The sequence below is a fragment of the Cnephaeus nilssonii genome (assembly GCF_951640355.1).
Source record: "Cnephaeus nilssonii genome assembly, chromosome: 5".
Lineage (NCBI taxonomy): Eukaryota > Metazoa > Chordata > Mammalia > Chiroptera > Vespertilionidae > Cnephaeus > Cnephaeus nilssonii.
In genome coordinates this window covers 60,871,612-60,892,657 of record NC_137076.1, presented here as the reverse complement: position 1 = coordinate 60,892,657, position 21,046 = coordinate 60,871,612, and the positions used below count along the sequence as shown (strand labels likewise).

General features: G+C 45.2%; 1 protein-coding gene across 6 annotated transcripts; it reads left to right on the top strand.

The window, feature by feature from the left end:
* Positions 1 to 336: 336 nt before the first annotated feature.
* NOCT (nocturnin) lies at positions 337 to 19,360 on the top strand. 6 transcript variants are annotated; one of them, XM_079771723.1, is made up of 4 exons: positions 337 to 717; positions 13,340 to 13,377; positions 16,178 to 16,447; positions 17,402 to 19,360. In XM_079771723.1, exons 3-4 carry the CDS (start codon positions 16,186 to 16,188, stop codon positions 18,235 to 18,237), a joined length of 1,098 nt encoding a protein of 365 aa, XP_079627849.1. In that variant the 5' UTR covers positions 337 to 717; positions 13,340 to 13,377; positions 16,178 to 16,185; the 3' UTR covers positions 18,238 to 19,360. The 6 variants fall into 6 exon arrangements, with proteins under 6 accessions (XP_079627849.1, XP_079627844.1, XP_079627845.1 ...); XM_079771722.1 differs by lacking the exon at positions 337 to 717 and adding an exon at positions 5,610 to 5,624; XM_079771720.1 differs by lacking the exon at positions 337 to 717 and adding an exon at positions 9,855 to 10,183.
* Positions 19,361 to 21,046: the final 1,686 nt, after the last annotated feature.

Genomic DNA, 21,046 nt, shown 5'->3' with positions numbered 1-21,046 from the left:
ACACACGTGTCCCAGAGCCCAGCCCTGGAACTGCCTGGGGACTCCCAGCCTATGGGCGCTTCCATTCCAGCCAGCTGGAGGGGAGGCTCATTTCTTTAAAACCGCTCCATCGGGTGTCTTAGACCTCCTTAGGCCTCAGACAGCCTCCCTTCCACAACTAGAGGATAAAATGTTTCCTTTAAAAATAAAATTATCCCGATTCTTGGAATATGGCCTGGTCGCGCCTGGGTCCGCCCCACGCATTCCCCCCCGGGTCCCCCTTGGTAGCGCCCGCTTTGTCAGCGTGCCGGCTCACCGGGTACCTCCAGGTCTCGCCGTCCTCAGTCGACAGTGCCACCGCCGTCGCCGCCGCAGCAGCATCCGCGCTCCAGCCTCTCCCTCGGGCTCGCCTGTCCAGGACTTTCCCCGGCTCGGAGCGTCCCTTCCCAGGGACGACCCGAGAGTCTGTTCACCCGCCCGTCTCGGCCGTGCTCCGCTCCTCGGGCGTGCGAGGGGCCGCGGTGGTGGTGGCAGCGGCGCCCGGCATGTATCAGAGCCCGCGGCGGCTCTGCTCCGCCCTGCTGCACAGGGACGCGACCGGCCTGCGCCGCCGGCCCGGCCCCGGCTCCGGCCCCGGCCCGCGGGGGCAGTCGTTCCCGCGGGCGGCCGCTCCCGGACCCGCGTCCCCCCGGCTCCTGGTGGCTGCCTCGGGCGCGGCGACGCTGTGTGCGCGAACAGGTGAGTGGCCGGCGGTCCCCCCGGAGGACGCCGCCTGCGGCCGCGCGGAATGAATGGGAGCGGGCGGGCGGCGGGCGGCGGGCGGCGGGCGGCGGGCGGCGGGCGGCGGGCGGCGGGGCGGGCCGGGCCGGGAAGGCGTCCTCTCCCGCTCTCCTCTTCCCCCAGCGAGCCCTCCTTGCCTGGGGTTTGCCTCCGGAACGTTGTGTTCGGGTTCATTGTGTTTGAGCCTTGGGTGCCGGGCCTTCAGTATTTCTCGCCTGGACCTCCCTTTAATTCCCCCCTTGCTGAGCCGAAAATGATTTGTGTTGGTTTTACTTCATATTCCGCGAATTATGGAAATTTTATGCAAAAAAAGTAATAATTGAAAGTTACACTTATTTGACCCTGTGGCTTGCAGGGTTCTGTTTGTTATTTTTTTTTATAAGTGTATCAATGTATTGTAGCACACAATGACTCGCTTTACATTTTTTTGGATTTTTTTTTTGAGCCTTCCGCTCCTAATACGTCATCTGTGTTCTATATATCTGGGTTAATTAAGATCTTGTAAAGGTGATGCCTTCTCCGTGAGCCAATTTTAAAACACCACGTACCTAAGATTTTTCCTCTCTTTTCCACCTCGGTTTCTTCCTGAGGACACATCTCTGTGGCCACAAAATACAAACAATTTAGTCATACTTTTAAAATTAGTAAGTTTCTCTTTCAGACTGGCAATTCACACTAAAAAGTGTATTTTGGTTGTGCTCAAGTTAGGCTGTAGCTGTTTGAGACATTATGTTGGCCCACCCTACATTATAAATACGTACATTTCACTCCAAAAGTTTTGGAATCATTTAAGGACAAACTGGAATAATATGTTCAATGTGACTTTCTTTAATTAATGAAAGTCATAATCCAAAATGTGATTGAAGCCAAGACTTGAAACTCTATTCAGATTATTGGCAAATGTTATGCTGAGGCATTTATTTATATTTATATATTTATTTATTTAAGCCCTTCTTGAACTAAAATTACTAAAGGAGACACAAATTTATTACAAAGCTAACCATGAGTACACTAATATGTAGAATAATGTGAAGCGGTATAATTCTACACTAACCGGCTGAGGCATCCTTATAAAATCAAGATGTTACACTGGTAGCTGAGACTCTCAAGTAGATTGTTCTTTAGAAAGGGTGAACTTCCATATTTTCCCCCAGTTCTGTAAGAATTAGGCACACTGAAATAACCGTTAGAATAAGTAGCACCGTAGAAGTTAGTGTTTTCCTTGCTGGGAGTTTTCAAGAGGTTTGGGGCTGGAGGAGGAAAAGAACCAGTTGGCGTCTCTTGTCCGGGCTCATATCATTAAGCCCCTCAGGGGAGAGTCAGTCAGTAGGTCCTCCTTGGAAACAGGTAGCTTGTGTAATAGGGATGTACATAGCTGTGCTGTTAGCTGAGGAAAAACACGGTCAGGTCACACCGAACATTGGGAATGTGTTTTATGAACTTTTTTAAAAGTCCTCTGAAACACCCTGGTTTCACATAGGAAGAAATTATTATGGCCCTCAAGCTACTGTAGACAGTTGTACAAAATCTAGACAATCTTCCTGTTTCGTGTTCTTGTCTCAGGACATTGGTTCACTGGTTGCTCCATCATTCATTCATTTCCAAACGTTTAGAATGTCTCAGGCACTGTAGGTGCTTTATTACGGGAAGTAAAAGAATGTGAGTCTTAGTCTGCCTTTAAGGGTTTCACTGCCCAGTAAGACAGATGAGATTTGCAAAAAGAAATAACTCATGAGATTAAACACCTTTTACTTTAAGATAAAGGTTTACAAATAGCACGAGGGTGTGGGAGGTAAGGAAGTCCCTTTCAGCAAAGGCCATCTGTAAGGGCTCTAGAAGTGTGTTGCCTGAGCATGAAGATGGCTTTCCCAGGCTGAGGCTCACTCATTGCGCTCCGGGTGTGCTGGCCTTTGTGATTTCCCCGTTTGTGGGAAACTCAGCTGCATAATTTGTAGTACCTGGGAGAGTGCATTTGAGATGGGCCTTGAAGCATGGTTAGTATTGAAAGATGGAAACATTTTGTTTGGGGAAGAGCCAGGAGCAGGCAGGGCGGGTGAGGCATGGATGCAGGGTGAGAGAAGAGGCGCTTTGCAACATATTTCTAAAGAGCCTCAGAGCCAGCATTAGGTGCTCTTAAAACTGTTGTACCAGGTCTCTGACCAGTGGGGTCAGACCAAACCTGGGTTCAGCAACCTCAGTACTTTACTGGAGTTCTGGCCAAGAAAAGAATTCAGAGCCAAGACTCAAACCCTGAAAGATAAGATTTATCAGGCAAACTAGGACACTCAAATGGAAATTGCAGCCCTCGGCTCAGAGCTGCCCTGCAGAGTGGGCTAGGGCTCCTTTTAAACCCTCAGGGGAGTTAACTGCTTTCTTCTGCAAACTGACTTCCCAGGGCCTGTCCTGTCTCTTCTGTCCTTGGGTGGAAGTTACTTTCCTCCAGCCCCCTGGGTCAACCATACGCAGGGGAGAAAAGATCTGGAGTGACCTGAGGCATTAGGGTGGAGAGGTCTTAGGGTGAGGACTTGAATAACAATGCTTATTTCCAATCTGCCATTCTGAGGTGGAGGGAAGTATTAAGGGCAAGGTCTTGAATATCTCCAACACCTGCCCCACCCGTTCTTCTTCATTGCTAGGCGTCCGTTGTCCCTGGTGACCTTCTGTAACTAGCCCATCGTCCTTGCTCTGCTCGTGTCTATCTGCCTACCACAAACGCGTGCAGGTTCATGAAGCCTCCTGTGGATCTATTACACAGAATCGTTATTGCTGGGCCCCAGGTTCCATATCTTAACAAAATAACCACCATAATAAAACTCCAGTTATGTGTACATGCCCCAAAGTTTAGACATGTGGCAAGAAAAGCCTTCAAGGAGCTAACAGCTATTCTCTTGAGGGAGTCTTGGGGGTAAGGTAGGGGCAATAAGTCCCAACACTTGACCCCATTCCATGATCAGCTCCTCCCTAGCTTATGCCCCTTGGCAATCAGGTCACTGGGAAGATGAGTACAGTCCCTTTGCAGTCATCAAATGCTGGGCTATTAGAATTTCAAGGGGACATTGTTTTGCTGCCTTTTCTCATAAAAGGACAGCAGCCCCCATACAGAAGCAGCAGCTGCCACAGTTCCTGTCCCAGAGGAAATGCAGTCAGGAGTCATCTGTGGGCTGTCCTCCAGGTGCCCCCTCCTCAGATAATGGAGCATGGACTCAGTTACTCTTCTCCACCACTGGACTGTGTTACTTTTTTCTCAGTACAGTTTTAAAAGCAAATACCAGCTCATTTGAGGAGACCGCTTTATTTAGTATGTTCCTTAATTGTGAGCAAACTGCTTAGGAGAGGGAAGAAATGGGAAAGCTTGTAATTATCAAGCTTCTACAGAAATGAATTGCCTTCCATGTGGGAGAATTAAGGTATGTTTTCCTGTAACATTCAATGGTAAGAGTTTGAATACAGGACTGTTGGACACAGTATACTTAAATGGCGAACTATTACCTGGTGTCTCATGACTAATTGTGGCAACAACTGACAAAAAGAGTAATTGACTAAAAAGACCCTGGAGGAAGAATAGCTACCTGAACAAAAGCAGGCTTTTAGAAAAGGAAGGCATTGGTGTATTTATGGGAGTGAAACCAGACAGCCAAGGGGTCTGGGCTTCCTGTCACTACTTGAGTCAGTGACGCAGAGGTAGGGTTGAATCATATATGAGCATTTATTCCAATGATGCCAGCAGTATGGGAGAGGAGTAGGTCATTCGTAAACATTTGTTTTGTCCCTTCCTCCCCATCAGCCATCTGCTTATAGGGTTACAAGAACAAAGATTACATGGGGAAGTAGGCAAAGGGAATAAGAATGGATAAGCAAAATGGGTATTACTGGCCTGGGGGAGCAGGCAATGGGGGCTGGGTTGGGACTCCATTGTTTGGGCAACAAGGTTTTTAATCTTTCCATGATAATAGGTAGTTTCTTGTTTTGTTTTGTTTTTTGTAGTAAAAGGTAGAGATTTATTGAGAAACTAGCACAGACTCCCACAGGGGGAGGGGGAAAGAGCCCTGATAGGTAGTTCTTGAATGAGAATGGACTGCATTCCGAGGTTGATTACAGGTACAACTCCACAGCCAGGTTAGAATGTGCTTTCTTTAATTTAGAACAACAATCAAGGTTAACAGAGCAAGATTAATATTTCTTATAACTATAGCCCCCAGTATTCTACCTCTGCCCCTAACAGTGGCAGTGGATCAGTGTAGCTGTACAACTTTTGGAGTGACTAGGTAGGTGCATATAGTATTATGGAGGTTTCTGAGATGTCTACTGAAAGAGGACTTCATGGGGTGGTTATATTCTGGTTTCTTGGGAAAAGGAGGAGGAAGGGAGGCCTTTGTTGTGAGGAGTCACTAATCAGAATGTATAGGTCCTTGATAACCACTTGGATAAATAGAAATTCGAAAGATGACATCCATAGGTTTCAGCTCCATAGTAGAACTGTCTACTTTAACGAAAAGCAGTTGAAGTATTTTGGATTTACTTTCAGAATAGGGGAGGGGAAACCTGACTTCCCGAGGAAGGAGTAAGACCTCCATTGAAATCCTAGCTGGCTGCTCTCTTGTCTCTACTACAGTGGTCCGAGCAACACTTGAGAACACACCAGCCACTGTGAGTTCATTGGCGAGATGGGCAGGGGTGCCCAGGGGAAAGGAAGCTAAAGAAAATTGTTGCCGTCAGCTTTGGCTGTTCCTGTAAAGCCCTTTTTTCTCCTTCCACTATCAAAAGAAGGGAGGAGCCCCACGGGGATCTTCTGAGTTTTCATGTCTGCCAGTGGGGCCTGAGCATGTGAGGAACAGCCCAGTGGACAGCACTTACTGACAACCCAGGTGAGTAGCCAGGGAGGACATTTGTTTTACTAAATGCTTCAACGCCTGCTAGAAGTTTCTTACCAATGAAGTTTCTTATTTTCATGAGAAGTCCATTGAAGTGAGTGCCTAGCAGTTACCAGCAGCCAAAATTACAATAAAGAATTATTGCGGTAGCCCTAGCTGGTTTGGCTCCGGTCAAGGGCACATGCCTGGGTTGTGGGCTCGATCCCCAGTAGGGGGCGTGCAGGAGACAGCCAATCAGTGGTTCTCTCTCATCATTGATGCTTCTATCTCTCCCTCTCCCTTCCTCTCTGAAATCAATAAAAGTTTAAAAACGAATTATTGTGGTAGATGTCTGGGAAGTGCCTTAGGCTTGTCACACCTCTCCCACTGTCTTCCTTTCCCTTTTCTTTCCTTTCCTCTCACTCTCTGCACTTCCAGTACTTGGGCAGGCTGGCTGCCAGTCTGCAGATATGCTTGTGACTCACCATGCCTCATCCTGTGCGGAGTGCAAAGTAAATTGCCTTGTAGATTCTAGTGATACCTTGAATATAATAGTTTTCTGTTTCCTCTCAATGTTTTGCTGTCATGGATGTTAACCATCATGGAGAAGGAAGATGTCATCTTTCAAATTATAGGTCAGATTTTCTAGATTTGGCTGAGATGTACTCTACAGTTAATTTCTATCATGGCTTTTAAAAATTTTTTTTTAAATTTTTATTTATTGATTTTAGAGAAAGAAAGGGGGGAGAGGCAGGGAGAGAAACATCAGTTTGTTCCACTGATTTATGCATTCATTGGTTGATTCTTGTTGTGCCTTAACCAGGGATCAAACCCACAACCTTGGTGTATTAGGGTAACACTCTAACCAACTGAGCTACCCAGCCAGGGCCTAAATAAAAAGTTTTTTAGATCACAAAAGTAACACTTGCTCATTACCAAAAACCTTTTCCCTCAGAACTTTAAATGTCTTTGTGAGTATGTATTGATTATCTTCATAAGCTTATAGGACTTTTCTTATTCTTGTTCCGAAGTTCCATCAGAATCAATGTCTATTATGTGAGGTTTTCTTTTCTTTTTTTTTTTCTTAAAATGTATTTTTATTGATTTCAGAGAGGAAGAGGGAGAGAAATAGAAACATGAATGATGAGAGAGAATCATTGATCTGCTGCCTCCTGCACACCCCCGATTGGGGATCAAACCCTCAACCTGGGCATGTGCCCTTGTCTGGAATTGAACCTGGGACCCTATACCTGCAGGCCAACGCTCTGAGCCAAACGGAGGCCTAACCAGGAATTGAACCAGCGACCTCTGGGTGCATGGGTCCATGCTCAAGCACCGAGCCACACCACAGAGCCAAATGTCATTCTTTTTTTGTTGTTTGTTTTTTTTTGTTAATCCTCATCCAAGGATATTTTTTCATTGATTTTTAGAGGGAGTGGAAGAGAGAAGGAAAGACAGAGAGAAATATTGATGTGAAAGACACACATCGATTGGTTGCCTCCTGCACAAGCCCTGACCAGGGCCTAGGCTGGGTAGGAACTTGCAGCTGAGGTACATGCCCTGACCGGAATTGAACCCGGGACCCTTTGGTCCACAGGCCGATGCTCTATCCACTTAGCCAAACCAGCCAGGGCCCAACTGTCATTCTTGAATGAGCTGTTCTAACAGTTGCCCCTCAGCATCTCCCACCCTTTGTCTGTGTTGACTCAGCATAGAGTTTTTAGAAGCTTCCTTTGGAAGAACCTAATTTAATTTATCTTTGGTAGCTAGGAAATATTCCAGGCTTTGTAGGCCATGCCTCTCTGTTACCACCACTCTGTTACTCCCATTGCAGTGTGGGAACAGCCCCAGATAACACATCGGCTTTATTATGGACACTGCAATTTTAGTTTCATACAATTTTCACATGTCATGAAATATTATACCGTTCCTTTTAGCTTTCATATTTCCATTTACACCTGTGAAAATGGACCATTTCCTTGAGTGTCCCAGGAATGTTAGTGGTGGGCATCGTGTCCTAACACAGACCTGGGGCTCGAGTGGACAGCCATTGGCCCGCAGCAGCCTGTGGTTTCTTCTGCTCCTTCACACTTCCCTGCAGTGTCATCGTGCTAGAAAAGCCCAGTTTGTGCAAATGATTGGCAAGCCAGCTGGCGGCGGCAGCAGCTATAAACGTTCTAATCGAGGCCATTTTTGTGGAGGCATTTCTTCTTCAGGAGTAATATTTTCTAGATGAATCTGGCAGGACTGCAGGTACAGCTCAGCCTCCTCTGGAGAGCACTTTGGACTTCTTGTCTGTTCTGTGACTGCGGCCTAGCAAGGAAAGGTCGTTGGGATTGTCGCCGTGTGTAGGTGCTTGTATTTTTAGACACGTTAGGTCGAGAGTCCTGACCTTCACTTGATATCTGTAGCAGCGCCACGCGGGGTGTTATGCTGCTTTGTACACTTTGTGCTGTGCCAGTGGGTGTGCTGGATGGCAGTGACGTCCACAGGAGGCGGTGGAATTCGACCTGTTTACTCCTGTGTGTGCCCCTGGCCAGGCTCCATCCCAGTCGTCCTAACTCAGAGCCAGCAGAGATGCAGGTGAGCGGTCCAAGGTGCAGGTAGCCTTCTCCAGCGCCAGGCCCTCACTGGTTATGCAATCTGGAGAAAACTGTGCAGTCTCTGAGCCCCAGGCACCATACCTGGGAAATGGTGAATCAGGACCAGCTTTGCTGGATTGCTGGGGAGAGGAATGAAAATGCCTGGAAGTAGTATGGTACATGGCAGGCTGTCTGATGATAACAGCCTTCTCCTGAGCCCCAGAAAGTGAGCTGCACTAAATGGGACAGAATGGCTAACCTTTTAGCTGACACTTAGTAGGATGTGCTGGGCATAGCTCATTTAAGTGGGTCCTCACCGCAGCCCAGTGACAGGGCTGCACTGATCCCCAGGTGAAGGAACTGAGGCACAGAGAAGTAACTAAGTCGTTCAGGGAATGCTATTAGTGAAGGGAGGAGCCAGAATTTGAAGCGAGGCAGCCTAACAAGTCATGTGTTTGAATGTTTTGCCTCTGAAACTGTAGCCTAAGCATGTCAAACTCAAAGGCTAACACGGGCCAAATAAACGAGGCATGCGGTCCATGGGCCGCGAGTTTGACATGCTTGCTGTAGCCTGATCTTACTGAGAAAAGCTGAAGCTCAAGCCACCGGGCTTTCGCCCATAGCGTGCTCCATTGCTGAGGACTCCAGGCGGGCCTGCCCACCGCTCACCAGTGCTCAGTAGCAGACATTTGAAGACTGGCCACTGACTGAAACATCTGACCCTTCCCAGAAAAGAGTGTCTTCCTAGGTTGGCCCTTAGAATCCAGTCTCTAGGAGCCAGCCAGGAATCAACGTCTTACAGCCTCACACGCAGTCGTAAAATAAAGCCTGGCTGGGTAAGCAAGGTAGACAGTCCCTGCCCTCGTGGAGCTTACAGCCTAATGAGCCAAGGACAGGAATTGTAGTTCAAATATTAAGGGCGATTTAAGGAAAGCAGGCCAGGTGTAAGAGGGGAGACATGGGCTTGGTCCTTAAAGCTGTGCAGGCAGAGGGACTAGGAATCTATTGATTTCTGCAATCAGCTTTTTTTTAAAATATATTTTATTGATTTTTTACAGAGAGGGAAGGAGAGGGATAGAGAGTTAGAAACATCGATGAGAGAGAAACATCAATCAGCTGCCTCTTGCACAGTCCCTACTGGGTATGTGCCCGCAACCAAGGTACATGCCCTTGACCGGAATCGAACCTGGGACCCTCGAGTCCGCAGGCCGATGCTCTATCCACTGAGCCAAACCAGTTAGGGCTGCAACCAGCTTTAATAAAGGTACCACATATCCAGTATCCAGGCTTCTTCATGTCAGTGGGTATCTAGCGAGTGTTTTCACTCACTGGTGTTGAAGGTGGCCACATTTATTCAGGAACCCACTCTGAGGAGCCTAATGAAGTGAGCCACCTGCCCTTGCTGAGGTGGTTCAGCTCGCGGCCACTAGATGGCAGCACAGGCCTGCTCTCGGCGGCGCCTTCCTGTGACGTCTGTCGTTTACAGTTTGTGTGGACTTGACTGGCCGAGGTTTCCTTGGGCCCGAGGTTGGGCAGCTCCGCAGCTTCCCACGTGTGTACCCAGATAACCTTGACTTTTGTTGAATTTTTGGTTTTCAACTCGCGGTTTTGCCAAGCCCCGGTGTCAAGAGGCTAAGCTCCAACCTAAGGGTGAGCAGTGACTCACGGACTGAATGGTTTGGGCGGGCTCGAGAATAAGCAGTGGCTGGGCAACTGCAGAGCATTATGTGGCCAGATGTCCCTCCGCCGGGAGTTCTAGGTGCGGGCAGGGCCCCGGGGGGAGGCGGGCAGTCGGTTTGGGTGTCAGCTGATGGGGTTCCTTCTCATCCAGCATGCTAATCCTCAATCCCTGGTCGCTTCCAAGCTCTCGTGGTCGGCACTCTGGGACCTTGTGTTGGGGTCTGCTTTTGCGCCGGACGTAGTGACTGGCAATACGGAGAGTAACATGTATTCTAAATAATCGCAGTCAAATCTTTGAAGACCATTATAAGGGTAAGGAGAGTTTTCTATTCCTATAAAGTAGCAGTGAGTTAATAATGCATCCAGTTCTCAATGTGTAGGGAAATGTGCTCATGGAATTGGGCAGTGGCAAGGGATGGGAGTGGTGTTGCTACATGAACAGCTAGGCATAAGAAATAAAGCTGTCTGGATCTGCCTGTTGCCTGTATAAATTATATAATGTATATCATAGAGCATGATGGCTGATACTTTTTCTCCTGAATTGGCTCAATGCGGGGAGGGGAAGGAAGGAATTTTGGGCAAGAAAACAGATAATTTGTGAGGTCTCATAGAAAATACCCACATCCAAAACACATAAAATTGGAACTAGAAGCTAGTATGAGTGCCAGATTTCAGCAGAGGTTTTATCAAGACTTTGTATTTTTCAATACCTTAATGTTACCACTCGATGAATTATTTGTGCTATCTTACATCAGGCTTTTGGTGGTGAGCTATTCATTCTGAACCTTTGACAATCTTTTTTGAAGGCCTGAATAGCAAAACCCCTATTAAGGCATAAAAACTTCAGAAGAATGGCTTGAAATACTGCAATTGGACATGTGTTTATATGTGAAATGAATTTTTTTTAATGGTTGATACTCCTAAAAAGAAAAAAGTTAATGTTATTTTTAAGAACAAGTGAGAGGCAATGAGTTATCACCGGCATCATTCTTAGGATGGGAGAGGGTGAGAAAGGTCCCCCAGAATCTTCAGCTTTCTTTTCAATTTTAAGTAAATGGCCTTACTGCATTGCAGTTCCTAAGTGGGCCTAAGTCCTGGAACTATGTTAAAAGTGTAAAAATAGTATGTGAAGTCTTTATAGTGTTCACTTTGAGTTATTAATTTTCTAGCTTGTGAATTAATTCATTTGTCAAAGTCTCCATTCCTCTTAAAGATCCCTGCACGTCCTGGTTGATATCGGAAATGCATTTGAGATCCACCCATGTTGCATGGATGAAACCTGCAAGTCAACAGCTTGTTTCTTTCTATCACTGCATACTTTGCATTGTGTGGGTGCACCACAGTCGTTTATCTGTTTGCACAGTGAAGGGCATCTTGGTTGCTTCAAATTTTGGCGATTATGAATAAAATTGCTTATAAAGATTTGCGTGAACCTGATTTTCCAGTTCACTTACATAAATACCTAGGCGCATGAATTCTAGGCCATATATTAAATCTATGCTTAGATTATTAAAGAAACTGCCAACTTGTCTTCCAGAGTGGCTGCGCATGGGAAGCAGTAACAGGAGTTTGTGGAGGATTGGTATTGTTGTGGTTTGTTTTTTGTTTTTTTGGGGTTTTTTAAGGAATTTTTGTGAGTTTATTTGAGCCAAACGGTTGACATATGCCGGGAAGCAGAACCTCAAGAAATAGAGCGGGGGGGGGGGGGGGGGGGGATGTCTCAGAGGAGCCCTGTTCTGACCTGAAGCTCCCAGCCTTGAGGAATAAGCGCTTCCCCGCTTGTTGCGGGCCTGTGGTCCATACCCACGGCACGGAAACAGCTGGTTTTGACCGTTCTGTCCGGGTTTCTGGTTGCCTTTCGGGGAGAGGAGTTGTCAGCACCCTTGGGACATCCTGCCAGAGTCCTGCTTCGGTGGGCTCTCCTCCTGCCTCACCGTCAGCCAGCGGACAATGGTGAAGAATATCCAGAAGGCTCTTGCCGCCATCTCCAGCCCCATCTCTCTCCTTTGGGGGCAAATTTTCCTTTAAATACTTCTGTCTGCTATTTCCTCATCTCCCCACAACGGCACCAAATCCAAGAAGTTGGCTGTTGTTAAAAGTCACTGGGTTTCCATGTTGGAAATCCAGGTCTGTTCTCAGTCTGTTTTCTTCGCCCCGTCCAGTAGCGCCTGACACGAGATGACCGACTCGTGGATGAGGCCCTTTTTGTCTCCAGGAAGATCAGACTTGCCTTGCTTTTCTCCTCCCCCCCGGCCATGCCGTTTTGCAGACTTCTACCCCAACTTCCCCAGTCTGCCCAGAGCTCAGTCCTCTGACCCGTTTTTCTCTAAACTCACGTTAGGGTCCTGTCCACTAACATCTCCCAGACATTTGTTTCCGGTTTGCACCCCTCTCCTGAACGTCAGTCATAGCTAATTGCCAAACTTGTTTTCCGCAAACTCACCAAATCTTCCCAGCAGGTATTATTGGCATCTTCATCCCTCTGGTTGTCCGGCAGCAGCTTTGGAGGCCTTTTGACGACTCCTCTCATAGACCATGTCCAAGTCATCAACAAAAGTTTCTGTTGCCAGTTGAGATTTACTCAGAATCCCACCACTTTGCCTATTACACTAGTCGAAGCTACCAGTGTCTTTTGCCTGGATTATAACTGTCCTCTAATAGGTTTCCTATGTCTGCCCTTATTTCCCGACATTGTAGTGTATTTTTAACACATTGACCAGTGAGGCTTTTCATGGAAATCAGGTTCTCTCTGCGGCCTACAATTCTCCCCGGTTTCCCACCTCCGCGGAAGTCCTAGGAAGGCCCTTAATCTGCTCCCGTCCTCACCGACCTCACCTTCTGGTCACTCGAAGTCATGGCAGTCGCCTTGCCAAGCATGCTCCTTTCTGGGGGCCTCTGCATTTGCTCTTCCTCTGCCCACAGTGTCCTTATGCCGGATCTACGGGAGACTGACTGATTTCCTCGCCACCTCCCACCCCACCTTTCCCGGAGGCCTCGTAGGGCTTCCTGTAGAAGGCAGCAGCTCCCGCTCACTAGCATTCCGTCTGCCCTTCCTGTTTTTCTCCATAGCACTTCTCCCATAAGGCAAACTGTCATCTCGTCTTCCCCCGCGACAACCGAAGCTCCACGAGGACAGGAAGTTTAGCGTGGTTACTGATGTGCCTCCAGTGGGCTAGTGTGTGAGTGTGTGTGTGTGTGTGTGTGTGTGTGTGTGTGTGTGCGCGCGCGCGCGCGCACAACAGCCTTTAAAACCATTCTTAGCTCGAGGACTGCACAGAAATACTCGGGCTGTAGTTTGCCAGCCCCTGCTCTAGTAATTCCCTCAGGAAGGTCTGCTAGAGTCAATATTGGTTTTGCTGGATAGAAAATTCTTGAGTCACATATAGATGAGCCATATATTATTTTTCTTCTAAGTTACTTGCTGGTTTTGCCTGTATGTCCAAGGGACTTTTCTCTTTTTCTTTACAGTCCAGTTGGTGTTGGTTACTCTGGGTTGATATTCTCAGGTATGTGGCATGTTATTTTAATATGTAGTTACAAGTATTGTTGTGGGGTTTTTTTTTGTTTGTTTTTTTTTTTGTTTTTTTTCCTCAGAGTGACAAAAACCAAGCTTTATGCATTGATGATTGAAAAAAATCCATGATACATTTTTAACCTGATTTTTTCTTATGCATTTTTTCCAGTTTTATTGAGGTATAATTAATAAATAAAAATTACATATATTTAAGGTATACCATGTGATGTTTTGCTATGTGTATACATTGGGAAATGAATACCTCAATCATGCTAATTAACATCTGGCCTCTCACATCGTGTTGTGTGTGTGTGTGGTGAGCACTTAAGATTTACTGTTCAAGATTTCGAGCAAATAAAACAGTTTTATTAACTATAGTCACCATATTATATATTAGAACTCCACAACTTAATTCATCCTGCATGGTTGAAACTTTGTACTCTTTAAGTTTTTGATTTATAGTTTTTAATGTTTGTTTCATTTCATGCATTGGATTTTTTGCTACTACAACTCCTGTTATTCATGTGTGTTTTGGATGGTTTTTGCTTAAAATAAGCACATAAAATTTGCCACTATCTCTCCAATGCTTTATCTCATTTCTGGGTTTTCCCATTCTGATTTAGGCCAGTTATCATTTTCTTAATGACCTTCAACTCATTTTGCAATAGGATACCGTTTTGATTTGCTTTCTGGGTACATCGTTCTGGCATGCTTTCATTGTCTGGACAGATGTTATTCTGTTCCATATTCTTTTTATCTGAGGTTTTTTTCTAAGTTTCTAGAAGGAAGTGTAGTTCAGGATAGTTTTTCTGGCTTCATATAACTCCTCAAACCATGAACTAACTCCTATTGGGCACTTATCCTCTTTTTCGCTTACTTGCTTTTTATCACAGTTAACCACTCCAAAACTCAGCTTGCAAAGATATGATGCCATCAAAATGATGTAGAACAATTCTGTTGAAACTGAGCTACATTGAGCTGGTAGTTCCTCTGACAGATGTCAGGTATTGCTGTTTGCTTCAAATTTAAAGCACTCCGCTGTGCCCTGTGAGTTTGCTGTGGCCCGTGTGACACTGACCTACAGTTGAGGTGATGCTGATCTGACCACATTTAGTAGGACTCTTAACTGTTTAAAAAAAAAAGTGGAGGTACAGAAGAAAGATTTTCAAAGTTGTACTGCCAGCCAAGAAGAAAAGCTCTTCCTTTGGACCCATGTACTCAGGCAAGCAGATTGACTAAAAAGAACATATTCAAATCCGTTTGAAAACAGGTGTGTATGTGCCCACCTGTGCATGTGCACGTGTGAGAAAGAAGTCTTGCTTGCCGATGCATGTACACTTAAATGTATGCTGGGAAAACTAGGGTGTTTCTTTGCTTTAATCTAGTTTTCTTGGGGGGGGGATTACTTTGAGTTGATGAAAAGGAATGAGAGAGCATGCTTTATTGACCTTGATATTTAAAAATTTGGTGCTAAATATTTGAATTTGCTTTTGTGATCTGTCACCGTGAATTTGACTGACAGCTAGTTTCAGATACAGCCCATCAGATCCTGCTAAACAATGTATTTTCATAGAGAAAATTTAGTGTCTTTCAAAAGAAGGCAAAGATATGGACGTAGTAGGAAAACCCAAATTCCTCCATACCAATATTCCTCATACACAGAAGTTTGGGAGTGGTCCCCAGTAAAACATGCCCCTAATTTATACCATAGTGAACAGAAAGAGCAATCACTGCTTACAGGTGAAGTGACAGGGACAGCTTCCCTCAGGCTGATTAGCTGCAGGCCGCGCTCCTTAGTGATCTAAAAAGGAAGCACCAGAAGATGCCCATCAGGCAGTGTGCTGCCTGCACGGCTCCTCACCCTTCCTCCCTCCAGGATCCCAGGAAAGGTGGGCAACTGTCTCTTGACCCTTTCCTTCCTCCAATACCTTTTCTGATTTCTTGTGTGTGTTTTTAAAGAAATATGGCTATTGATAATAGATTATCCACTGTATTCTCAGTGTGGTTCACAGAGCTCTGCAAAAAGCTGACATCTAAGCAAAATGAGATATGGGTTTAATCCAGCCATTTCTTTCCTAACAGAGGGATCTGGGTAGATTACAAGCTAGAGCAGCAGCCTGCTCTAACCTAGTCTCTTCTCCAGGATTAACATGGGCTTCCTAACGTCTGCCTCTTTACAAAACTGGTTTTCAAGTTTTTGAAACTATGTAGAAAAAGGAATGGGGATTTTGTTTCAGCTATGCTTTTCTAAGACTGGGTTTATAAGTTATAAAGACAAGTGGTAGGTTAGAGGAAGCGATAAAGATCAAGGCATTTTTCCCTTGTAAGAATTATCTTAGCTCTGAGAGACCAATTTTTTAAAAAATATATTTTATTGATTTTTTACAGAGAGGAAGGGAGAGGGATAGAGAGTTAGAAACATCGATGAGAGAGAAACATCGATCAGCTGCCTCTTGCACACCCCCCACTGGGGATGTGCCCGCAACCAAGGTACATGCCCTTGACTGGAATCGAACCTGGGACCCTTCAGTCCGCAGGCCGACGCTCTATCCACTGAGCCAAACCGGTCAGGGGGAGAGATCAATTTTAATAGTATTTTCAGTGACCTGTCCCAGTAGAAAGGTAGAACCTGGGAACGCCTTTAATCTACCTGTGCCAATGGCATTTCCCTGCATTAAGGTCTCTACTTCTATGGACAGTAAAAGCTTTCCCTTCCAGTTGAGCTGGGTGGGAATTGAAAGGCAGGAAAAGGAGCCGAGTGTGTAATTGTGCTTTCCTTTCCTTTCCTACAGCCTGTTCCATGGGAAACGGCACGAGCAGACTCTATAGTGCTCTTGCCAAGACACTGAACAGCAGCACTGCCTCCCAGCACCCAGAATATTTGGAGTCACCTGACCCAGAACATCTGGAGCCCATTGATCCTAAAGAGCTCCTCGAGGAATGCAGGGCAGTCCTGCACAGTCGACCTCCCCGGTTCCAGAGGGACTTTGTGGATCTGAAGACAGATTGCCCCAGTAGCCACCCACCTATAAGGGTCATGCAGTGGAACATCCTCGCTCAAGGTAAGCCTGATGCTTTGTTCCTGAGCAGTTAGGTTTGTGGTGACTGCCTTTCTGCCTCGGCACATGCTGCTGCACTGATGTCTCACGTGGAGGGAAGAGGTGTGGGCAAATGGAGGTGTAAGATGGGGTGGGTGACAAGGGCAGCGTCGGCTCCCAGAAGGGCAAGTTAGGAAAGGAAGTCTTCTGGTTTTCACTAATAAATCCAGCAACTCGAGGCGTATTCCTTACCTTCCATGTTTGTAGGCCATCCAAGTACAATGAAAGTCTACTTCCCAGCACTTCAAAATCTAAAGGACCCATCATTTGTCAGCCTCATTACTTTTGTTGTGTCCACCTTTCAGTCCACAGCACCAAGATAGCATTTGCAAGGGAGAAACTGAGTCTCCTGAATGGGTTACATATGGAACTTGCTACAGGGGATGGGAGCTGTGTGGGTGGTGCTGAACCCGTTATGCTTATGGTCATATTCTCATCCATTCGCATCTTGATCAACTTTCCCTAGTGTTAGCTCTCGTAGCAGTTTGAAATTTTAAGGAAAAGGAACAAGGGCTGCTTTTTTGCCCTTTTCTCCCCCAGAATAGGGCATGCTTGCTGACTTCTCAATGTTTGGTTCATTCATTTTTTTCCAGCTGTTCATCCATAAGTAGGAAAAGCTGCCTATTTAGGATCCCATTCATTCTGAATGGTGTCTATATCCATTCATAGTCAGTGTTGAAATTAGTATATAGAGTTAAACATGTCTATCTCATCTGACATAGTTTAGATCCCTAGAACTGCAAAGAATACTGTTTAAAGCTAAAACTTAATGCTGTTTAGGCAGAGAAGAATCACCCACAGCGCCTGAAGGAGGAAGCACTGGGAGGGTCTTGAGTCATATCAAAAACCCAAGGAGACTCCCAGGCACTTAGTCATGATTCTGTAGTAGCTGACAACCGACTGGCTTTTTTATTTCAGCTCTCGGGGAAGGCAAAGACAACTTCGCACAGTGCCCCGTGGAAGCACTCAGGTGGGAAGAGCGGAAGTGTCTCATCCTAGAAGAAATCCTAGCCTACCAGCCTGACATCTTGTGTCTCCAAGAGGTGGACCACTATTTTGACACCTTCCAACCACTCCTCAGCAGACTGGGCTATCGAGGCACATTTTTCCCCAAGCCCTGGTCGCCTTGTCTAGATGTAGAGCATAACAATGGACCAGATGGCTGTGCCTTGTTTTTCCTCCAGAACCGATTCAAGTTAGTCCACAGCACCAACATCAGGCTGACGGCCATGGCCTTGAAAACCAACCAGGTGGCCATTGTACAGACCCTAGAGTGCAAGGAGTCCAGTCGACAGGTCTGCATCGCCGTCACCCACTTAAAAGCACGATCTGGCTGGGAGCAGTTTCGATCAGCTCAAGGCTGTGATCTTCTCCGGAACCTGCAGAACATCACCCAGGGAGCCCAGATTCCCCTTATTGTTTGTGGGGACTTCAATGCAGAGCCTACAGAGGACGTCTACAAACATTTTGCTTCCTCCAGCCTCAACCTGAGTAGCGCCTACAAGCTGCTGAGTCCGGATGGGCAGTCGGAACCTCCGTATACTTCCTGGAAGATCCGGACCTCAGGGGAGTACCGGCACACCCTGGACTATATCTGGTATTCTAAACACTCTCTGAGTGTGAGGTCAGCTCTGGATTTGCTCACTGAAGAACAGATTGGAGCCAGCCGGCTCCCATCCTTCAATTATCCTTCAGACCACCTGTCTCTAGTGTGTGACTTCAGCTTTAATAAGGAACCTGATGGACTTTCATAAACACTTTGTAATCACAAGTCTTAACCAGGGATGTTTCAGGAAAACAAATAGGATAAGTTGCCTGAGGAAGGATTCCCAGTTTCTCTCACTTCACTTTCCATGTTTCCAGCATGCCTCAGGGAAGGAATCCCACTAGTTCACAAATGTTTTCCATTAAACCCTTCAGTGAAAAAGGTGTTTGCACTCCAGTTTTGGCTTTTTTTTTTTTCTTTCCCCTAGCATTAAATTTAGATCAATTAAGGGCAATTAGTCTTGTGTTGAAGCTTTCAGTTTGATGACACTATATAAAAATACTTTTGAGTCTTCCATAATTAACAAGTATGCAGGAACAATTTCTCTAGACAGTATTTCAAGTTATTTATTTGTGGTTTTAAATGTCAACAAGATATGCATGGCAGTATTTATATTTTATATCTTAATGTGAAAACAATAGCATTACAAACATTTAAAAACCATGCAAATCTAAGTTATAGAGTAATTTATATAGTAATTTTCTTAAGGCTTTAAGATGTTTTTATTTGGGGTCTAACAAAATAGTGCACAAAGGAACTATTTAGCCTGGAGGCCCCAGGGGTTTTTGTTTGTTTGTTTTTAAATGGAAATAGCTGGTCTTGATAAGTTCTTCATAACAATTCTTGCTGTGCCTCCACGTTCCCATTTTATTTCTTGAAGAGATTCCATGACCAGTTGGTCTTTGTTATTTAATCACTGTTACACATTTACAGTTTTCTGTTGGAATGCTATTCGTATACATTTGTGGCCACTCAATGTCACAGTGATTTGTATTGGAATGTGCTTTTCACGATAGGTTATTTAGGAGCTGTTATGTGGCAGTGGCTAGTAAAGTCAGTGGGACCTTCTTTTCAGAGATGGGTAACTAGAAAACCTGTTCACAAGGCTGTCATTGCAATTTCTTAAAGATAGCCAGGTGACTGGTTCAAAGTGTCTAGAAAGAATGTAAAAGGAAAGATAACCTAGAATTCTTTCATTGGGAAAAAAAAGTGGTCAAGAACAGGTGAAGCCCCTTCCAAACAAAATCCCAGCAAATAACCTATTGGTAATAAATTAAATATTTTAATCCATGAATTGTATATATTAAAAATTAATAAATGGTCTTTTAAAACTCGTACTTTAATAGCTTGTATTTTTAGTCCAAAAAGAATCTGGGGTAGATTTGATCTTTTACACTGACTTCAGAGAGGAAGGGAGAGGGAGATATAGAAACCTCAATGATGAGATTCGTTGATCGGCTGGCTGCCTCCTACACGCCCCACACTGGGAATCGAGCCCACAACTCAGGCATATGTGCTGACCGGGAATCAAACCGAGGACCCTTCAGTCCACAGGCCAACGCTCTGTCCACAGCCAAACCAGCTAGGGTGATTTGACTTTTAATACTGTTAACATGGTGGGTTCACACTATTCATTTACACACATATTTATTTTTAAAGCGAACAAAGGCAGATCTATAGCTGCACGTTGAAGGCATCTTTGCTGTGCTTATGTAATATGGTATCTCTCAGTGCCAAGGTTGTAGTTCCCAAAATGGTTCACCCAAGTATTCTGCATTGCAACCACTTTTGAAACAAATGTTTCTCAGTACATTGTATACATAAAGTCTTGGAGCTACCTGGAAGGAATGGCAAGCAGAAAGAACATCCATCCTATTTGGTTCAAATCTTAGCATGACTAATAGTAATCATGTTGCTGAGAAACAACACTAATTAGAATATTTATATGTACAGGCATTAAATATCGTTTACCTACCCCAAAGTACACCAACCTGAAGAGAGATCACGACAGCCTTGAGTAAACAAATCTGAATGAGAATGAAAGTCAAAGTAGTATGTGAATTTCAGGTACCCAACAATACAGTCGCCAGCCACTTATTGATAGGGACATGTTCTGAGAAATGCGTCATTAGCGGGTTTCAGCATCATGTGAACATCATAGCGTACTTACAAAAACTGCGGTGGTACAGCCCACTACACACCTAGGCTGAATGATAGAGCCTATTGCTCTGTAGGGGAGGGAAATAAATGTTCACTCTATCCTTTTAGGTTCTTGTTTGAGACATCCCTGTAATAAAAGATTAACAGGAGAAAAACAAATTTAATAACATGTATGCCTTCTGTATACATGGAGATCCAGGAAAACACTCAAGTAACTTCACCAAAGTGGCTGAGCCACCACCATAAAGACTACAGCTGAAGACAATCTGTTAGCGGTATGGGGAGTCAGTTATGGGAGCATAGTAGGAAAAGAACAAGTAAGAGGGAGGTTGTTATGGAGGGTAAGGAGTAATGGGTTACTGGCAACATCATTTATTGAGCAAAGAGGAAGAGATTTCAGATGGATGAGTTGGACATTCAGGAGGAAACAGCCAGGTGGCAATTAGATAAACCCATCTAAGGCCTAAAGAATAGGCTAGAACAATATATTTGGTAGTAGAATCCATAAGAATGGGTGAATTGTCTAATATATTGAGATAATATCATAATAATAAACATTTAGTAAGTGCTATGTGCCAGGCACTCGTTCTAAATCCTTAACATATTAACTCACTCAATTCTTCCAACTACTCTGAGAGCCCCACAGACATCAAATGGGAAAGCTGAAGGAAAGCAAAGTCAACTAAGAGTCGGTCATACAGGAGGAAAACTGCAAGAGGGGAGTTAGGGAAAACCAAGAGAATTTAAGAAGGCTGAGGCACAAGATCATGTGAAAAAAAAAAGCAGTTTGACTTGACCACTGGATTACTGGAGACTTCAACGGTAACTGTTTCTAAGTCGAATTCAGACTATAATTA

Excerpts from the sequence above, each read along its gene's own strand:
- NOCT (XM_079771718.1), top strand. The coding sequence starts at position 525 with ATGTATCAGAGCCCGCGGCGGCTCTGCTCCGCCCTGCTGCACAGGGAC. Across the intron at positions 718-16,177 it reads GACGCTGTGTGCGCGAACAG|CCTGTTCCATGGGAAACGGC; the intron begins GTGAGTGGCCGG and ends CCTTTCCTACAG. Across the intron at positions 16,448-17,401 it reads GTGGAACATCCTCGCTCAAG|CTCTCGGGGAAGGCAAAGAC; the intron begins GTAAGCCTGATG and ends TTTTTATTTCAG.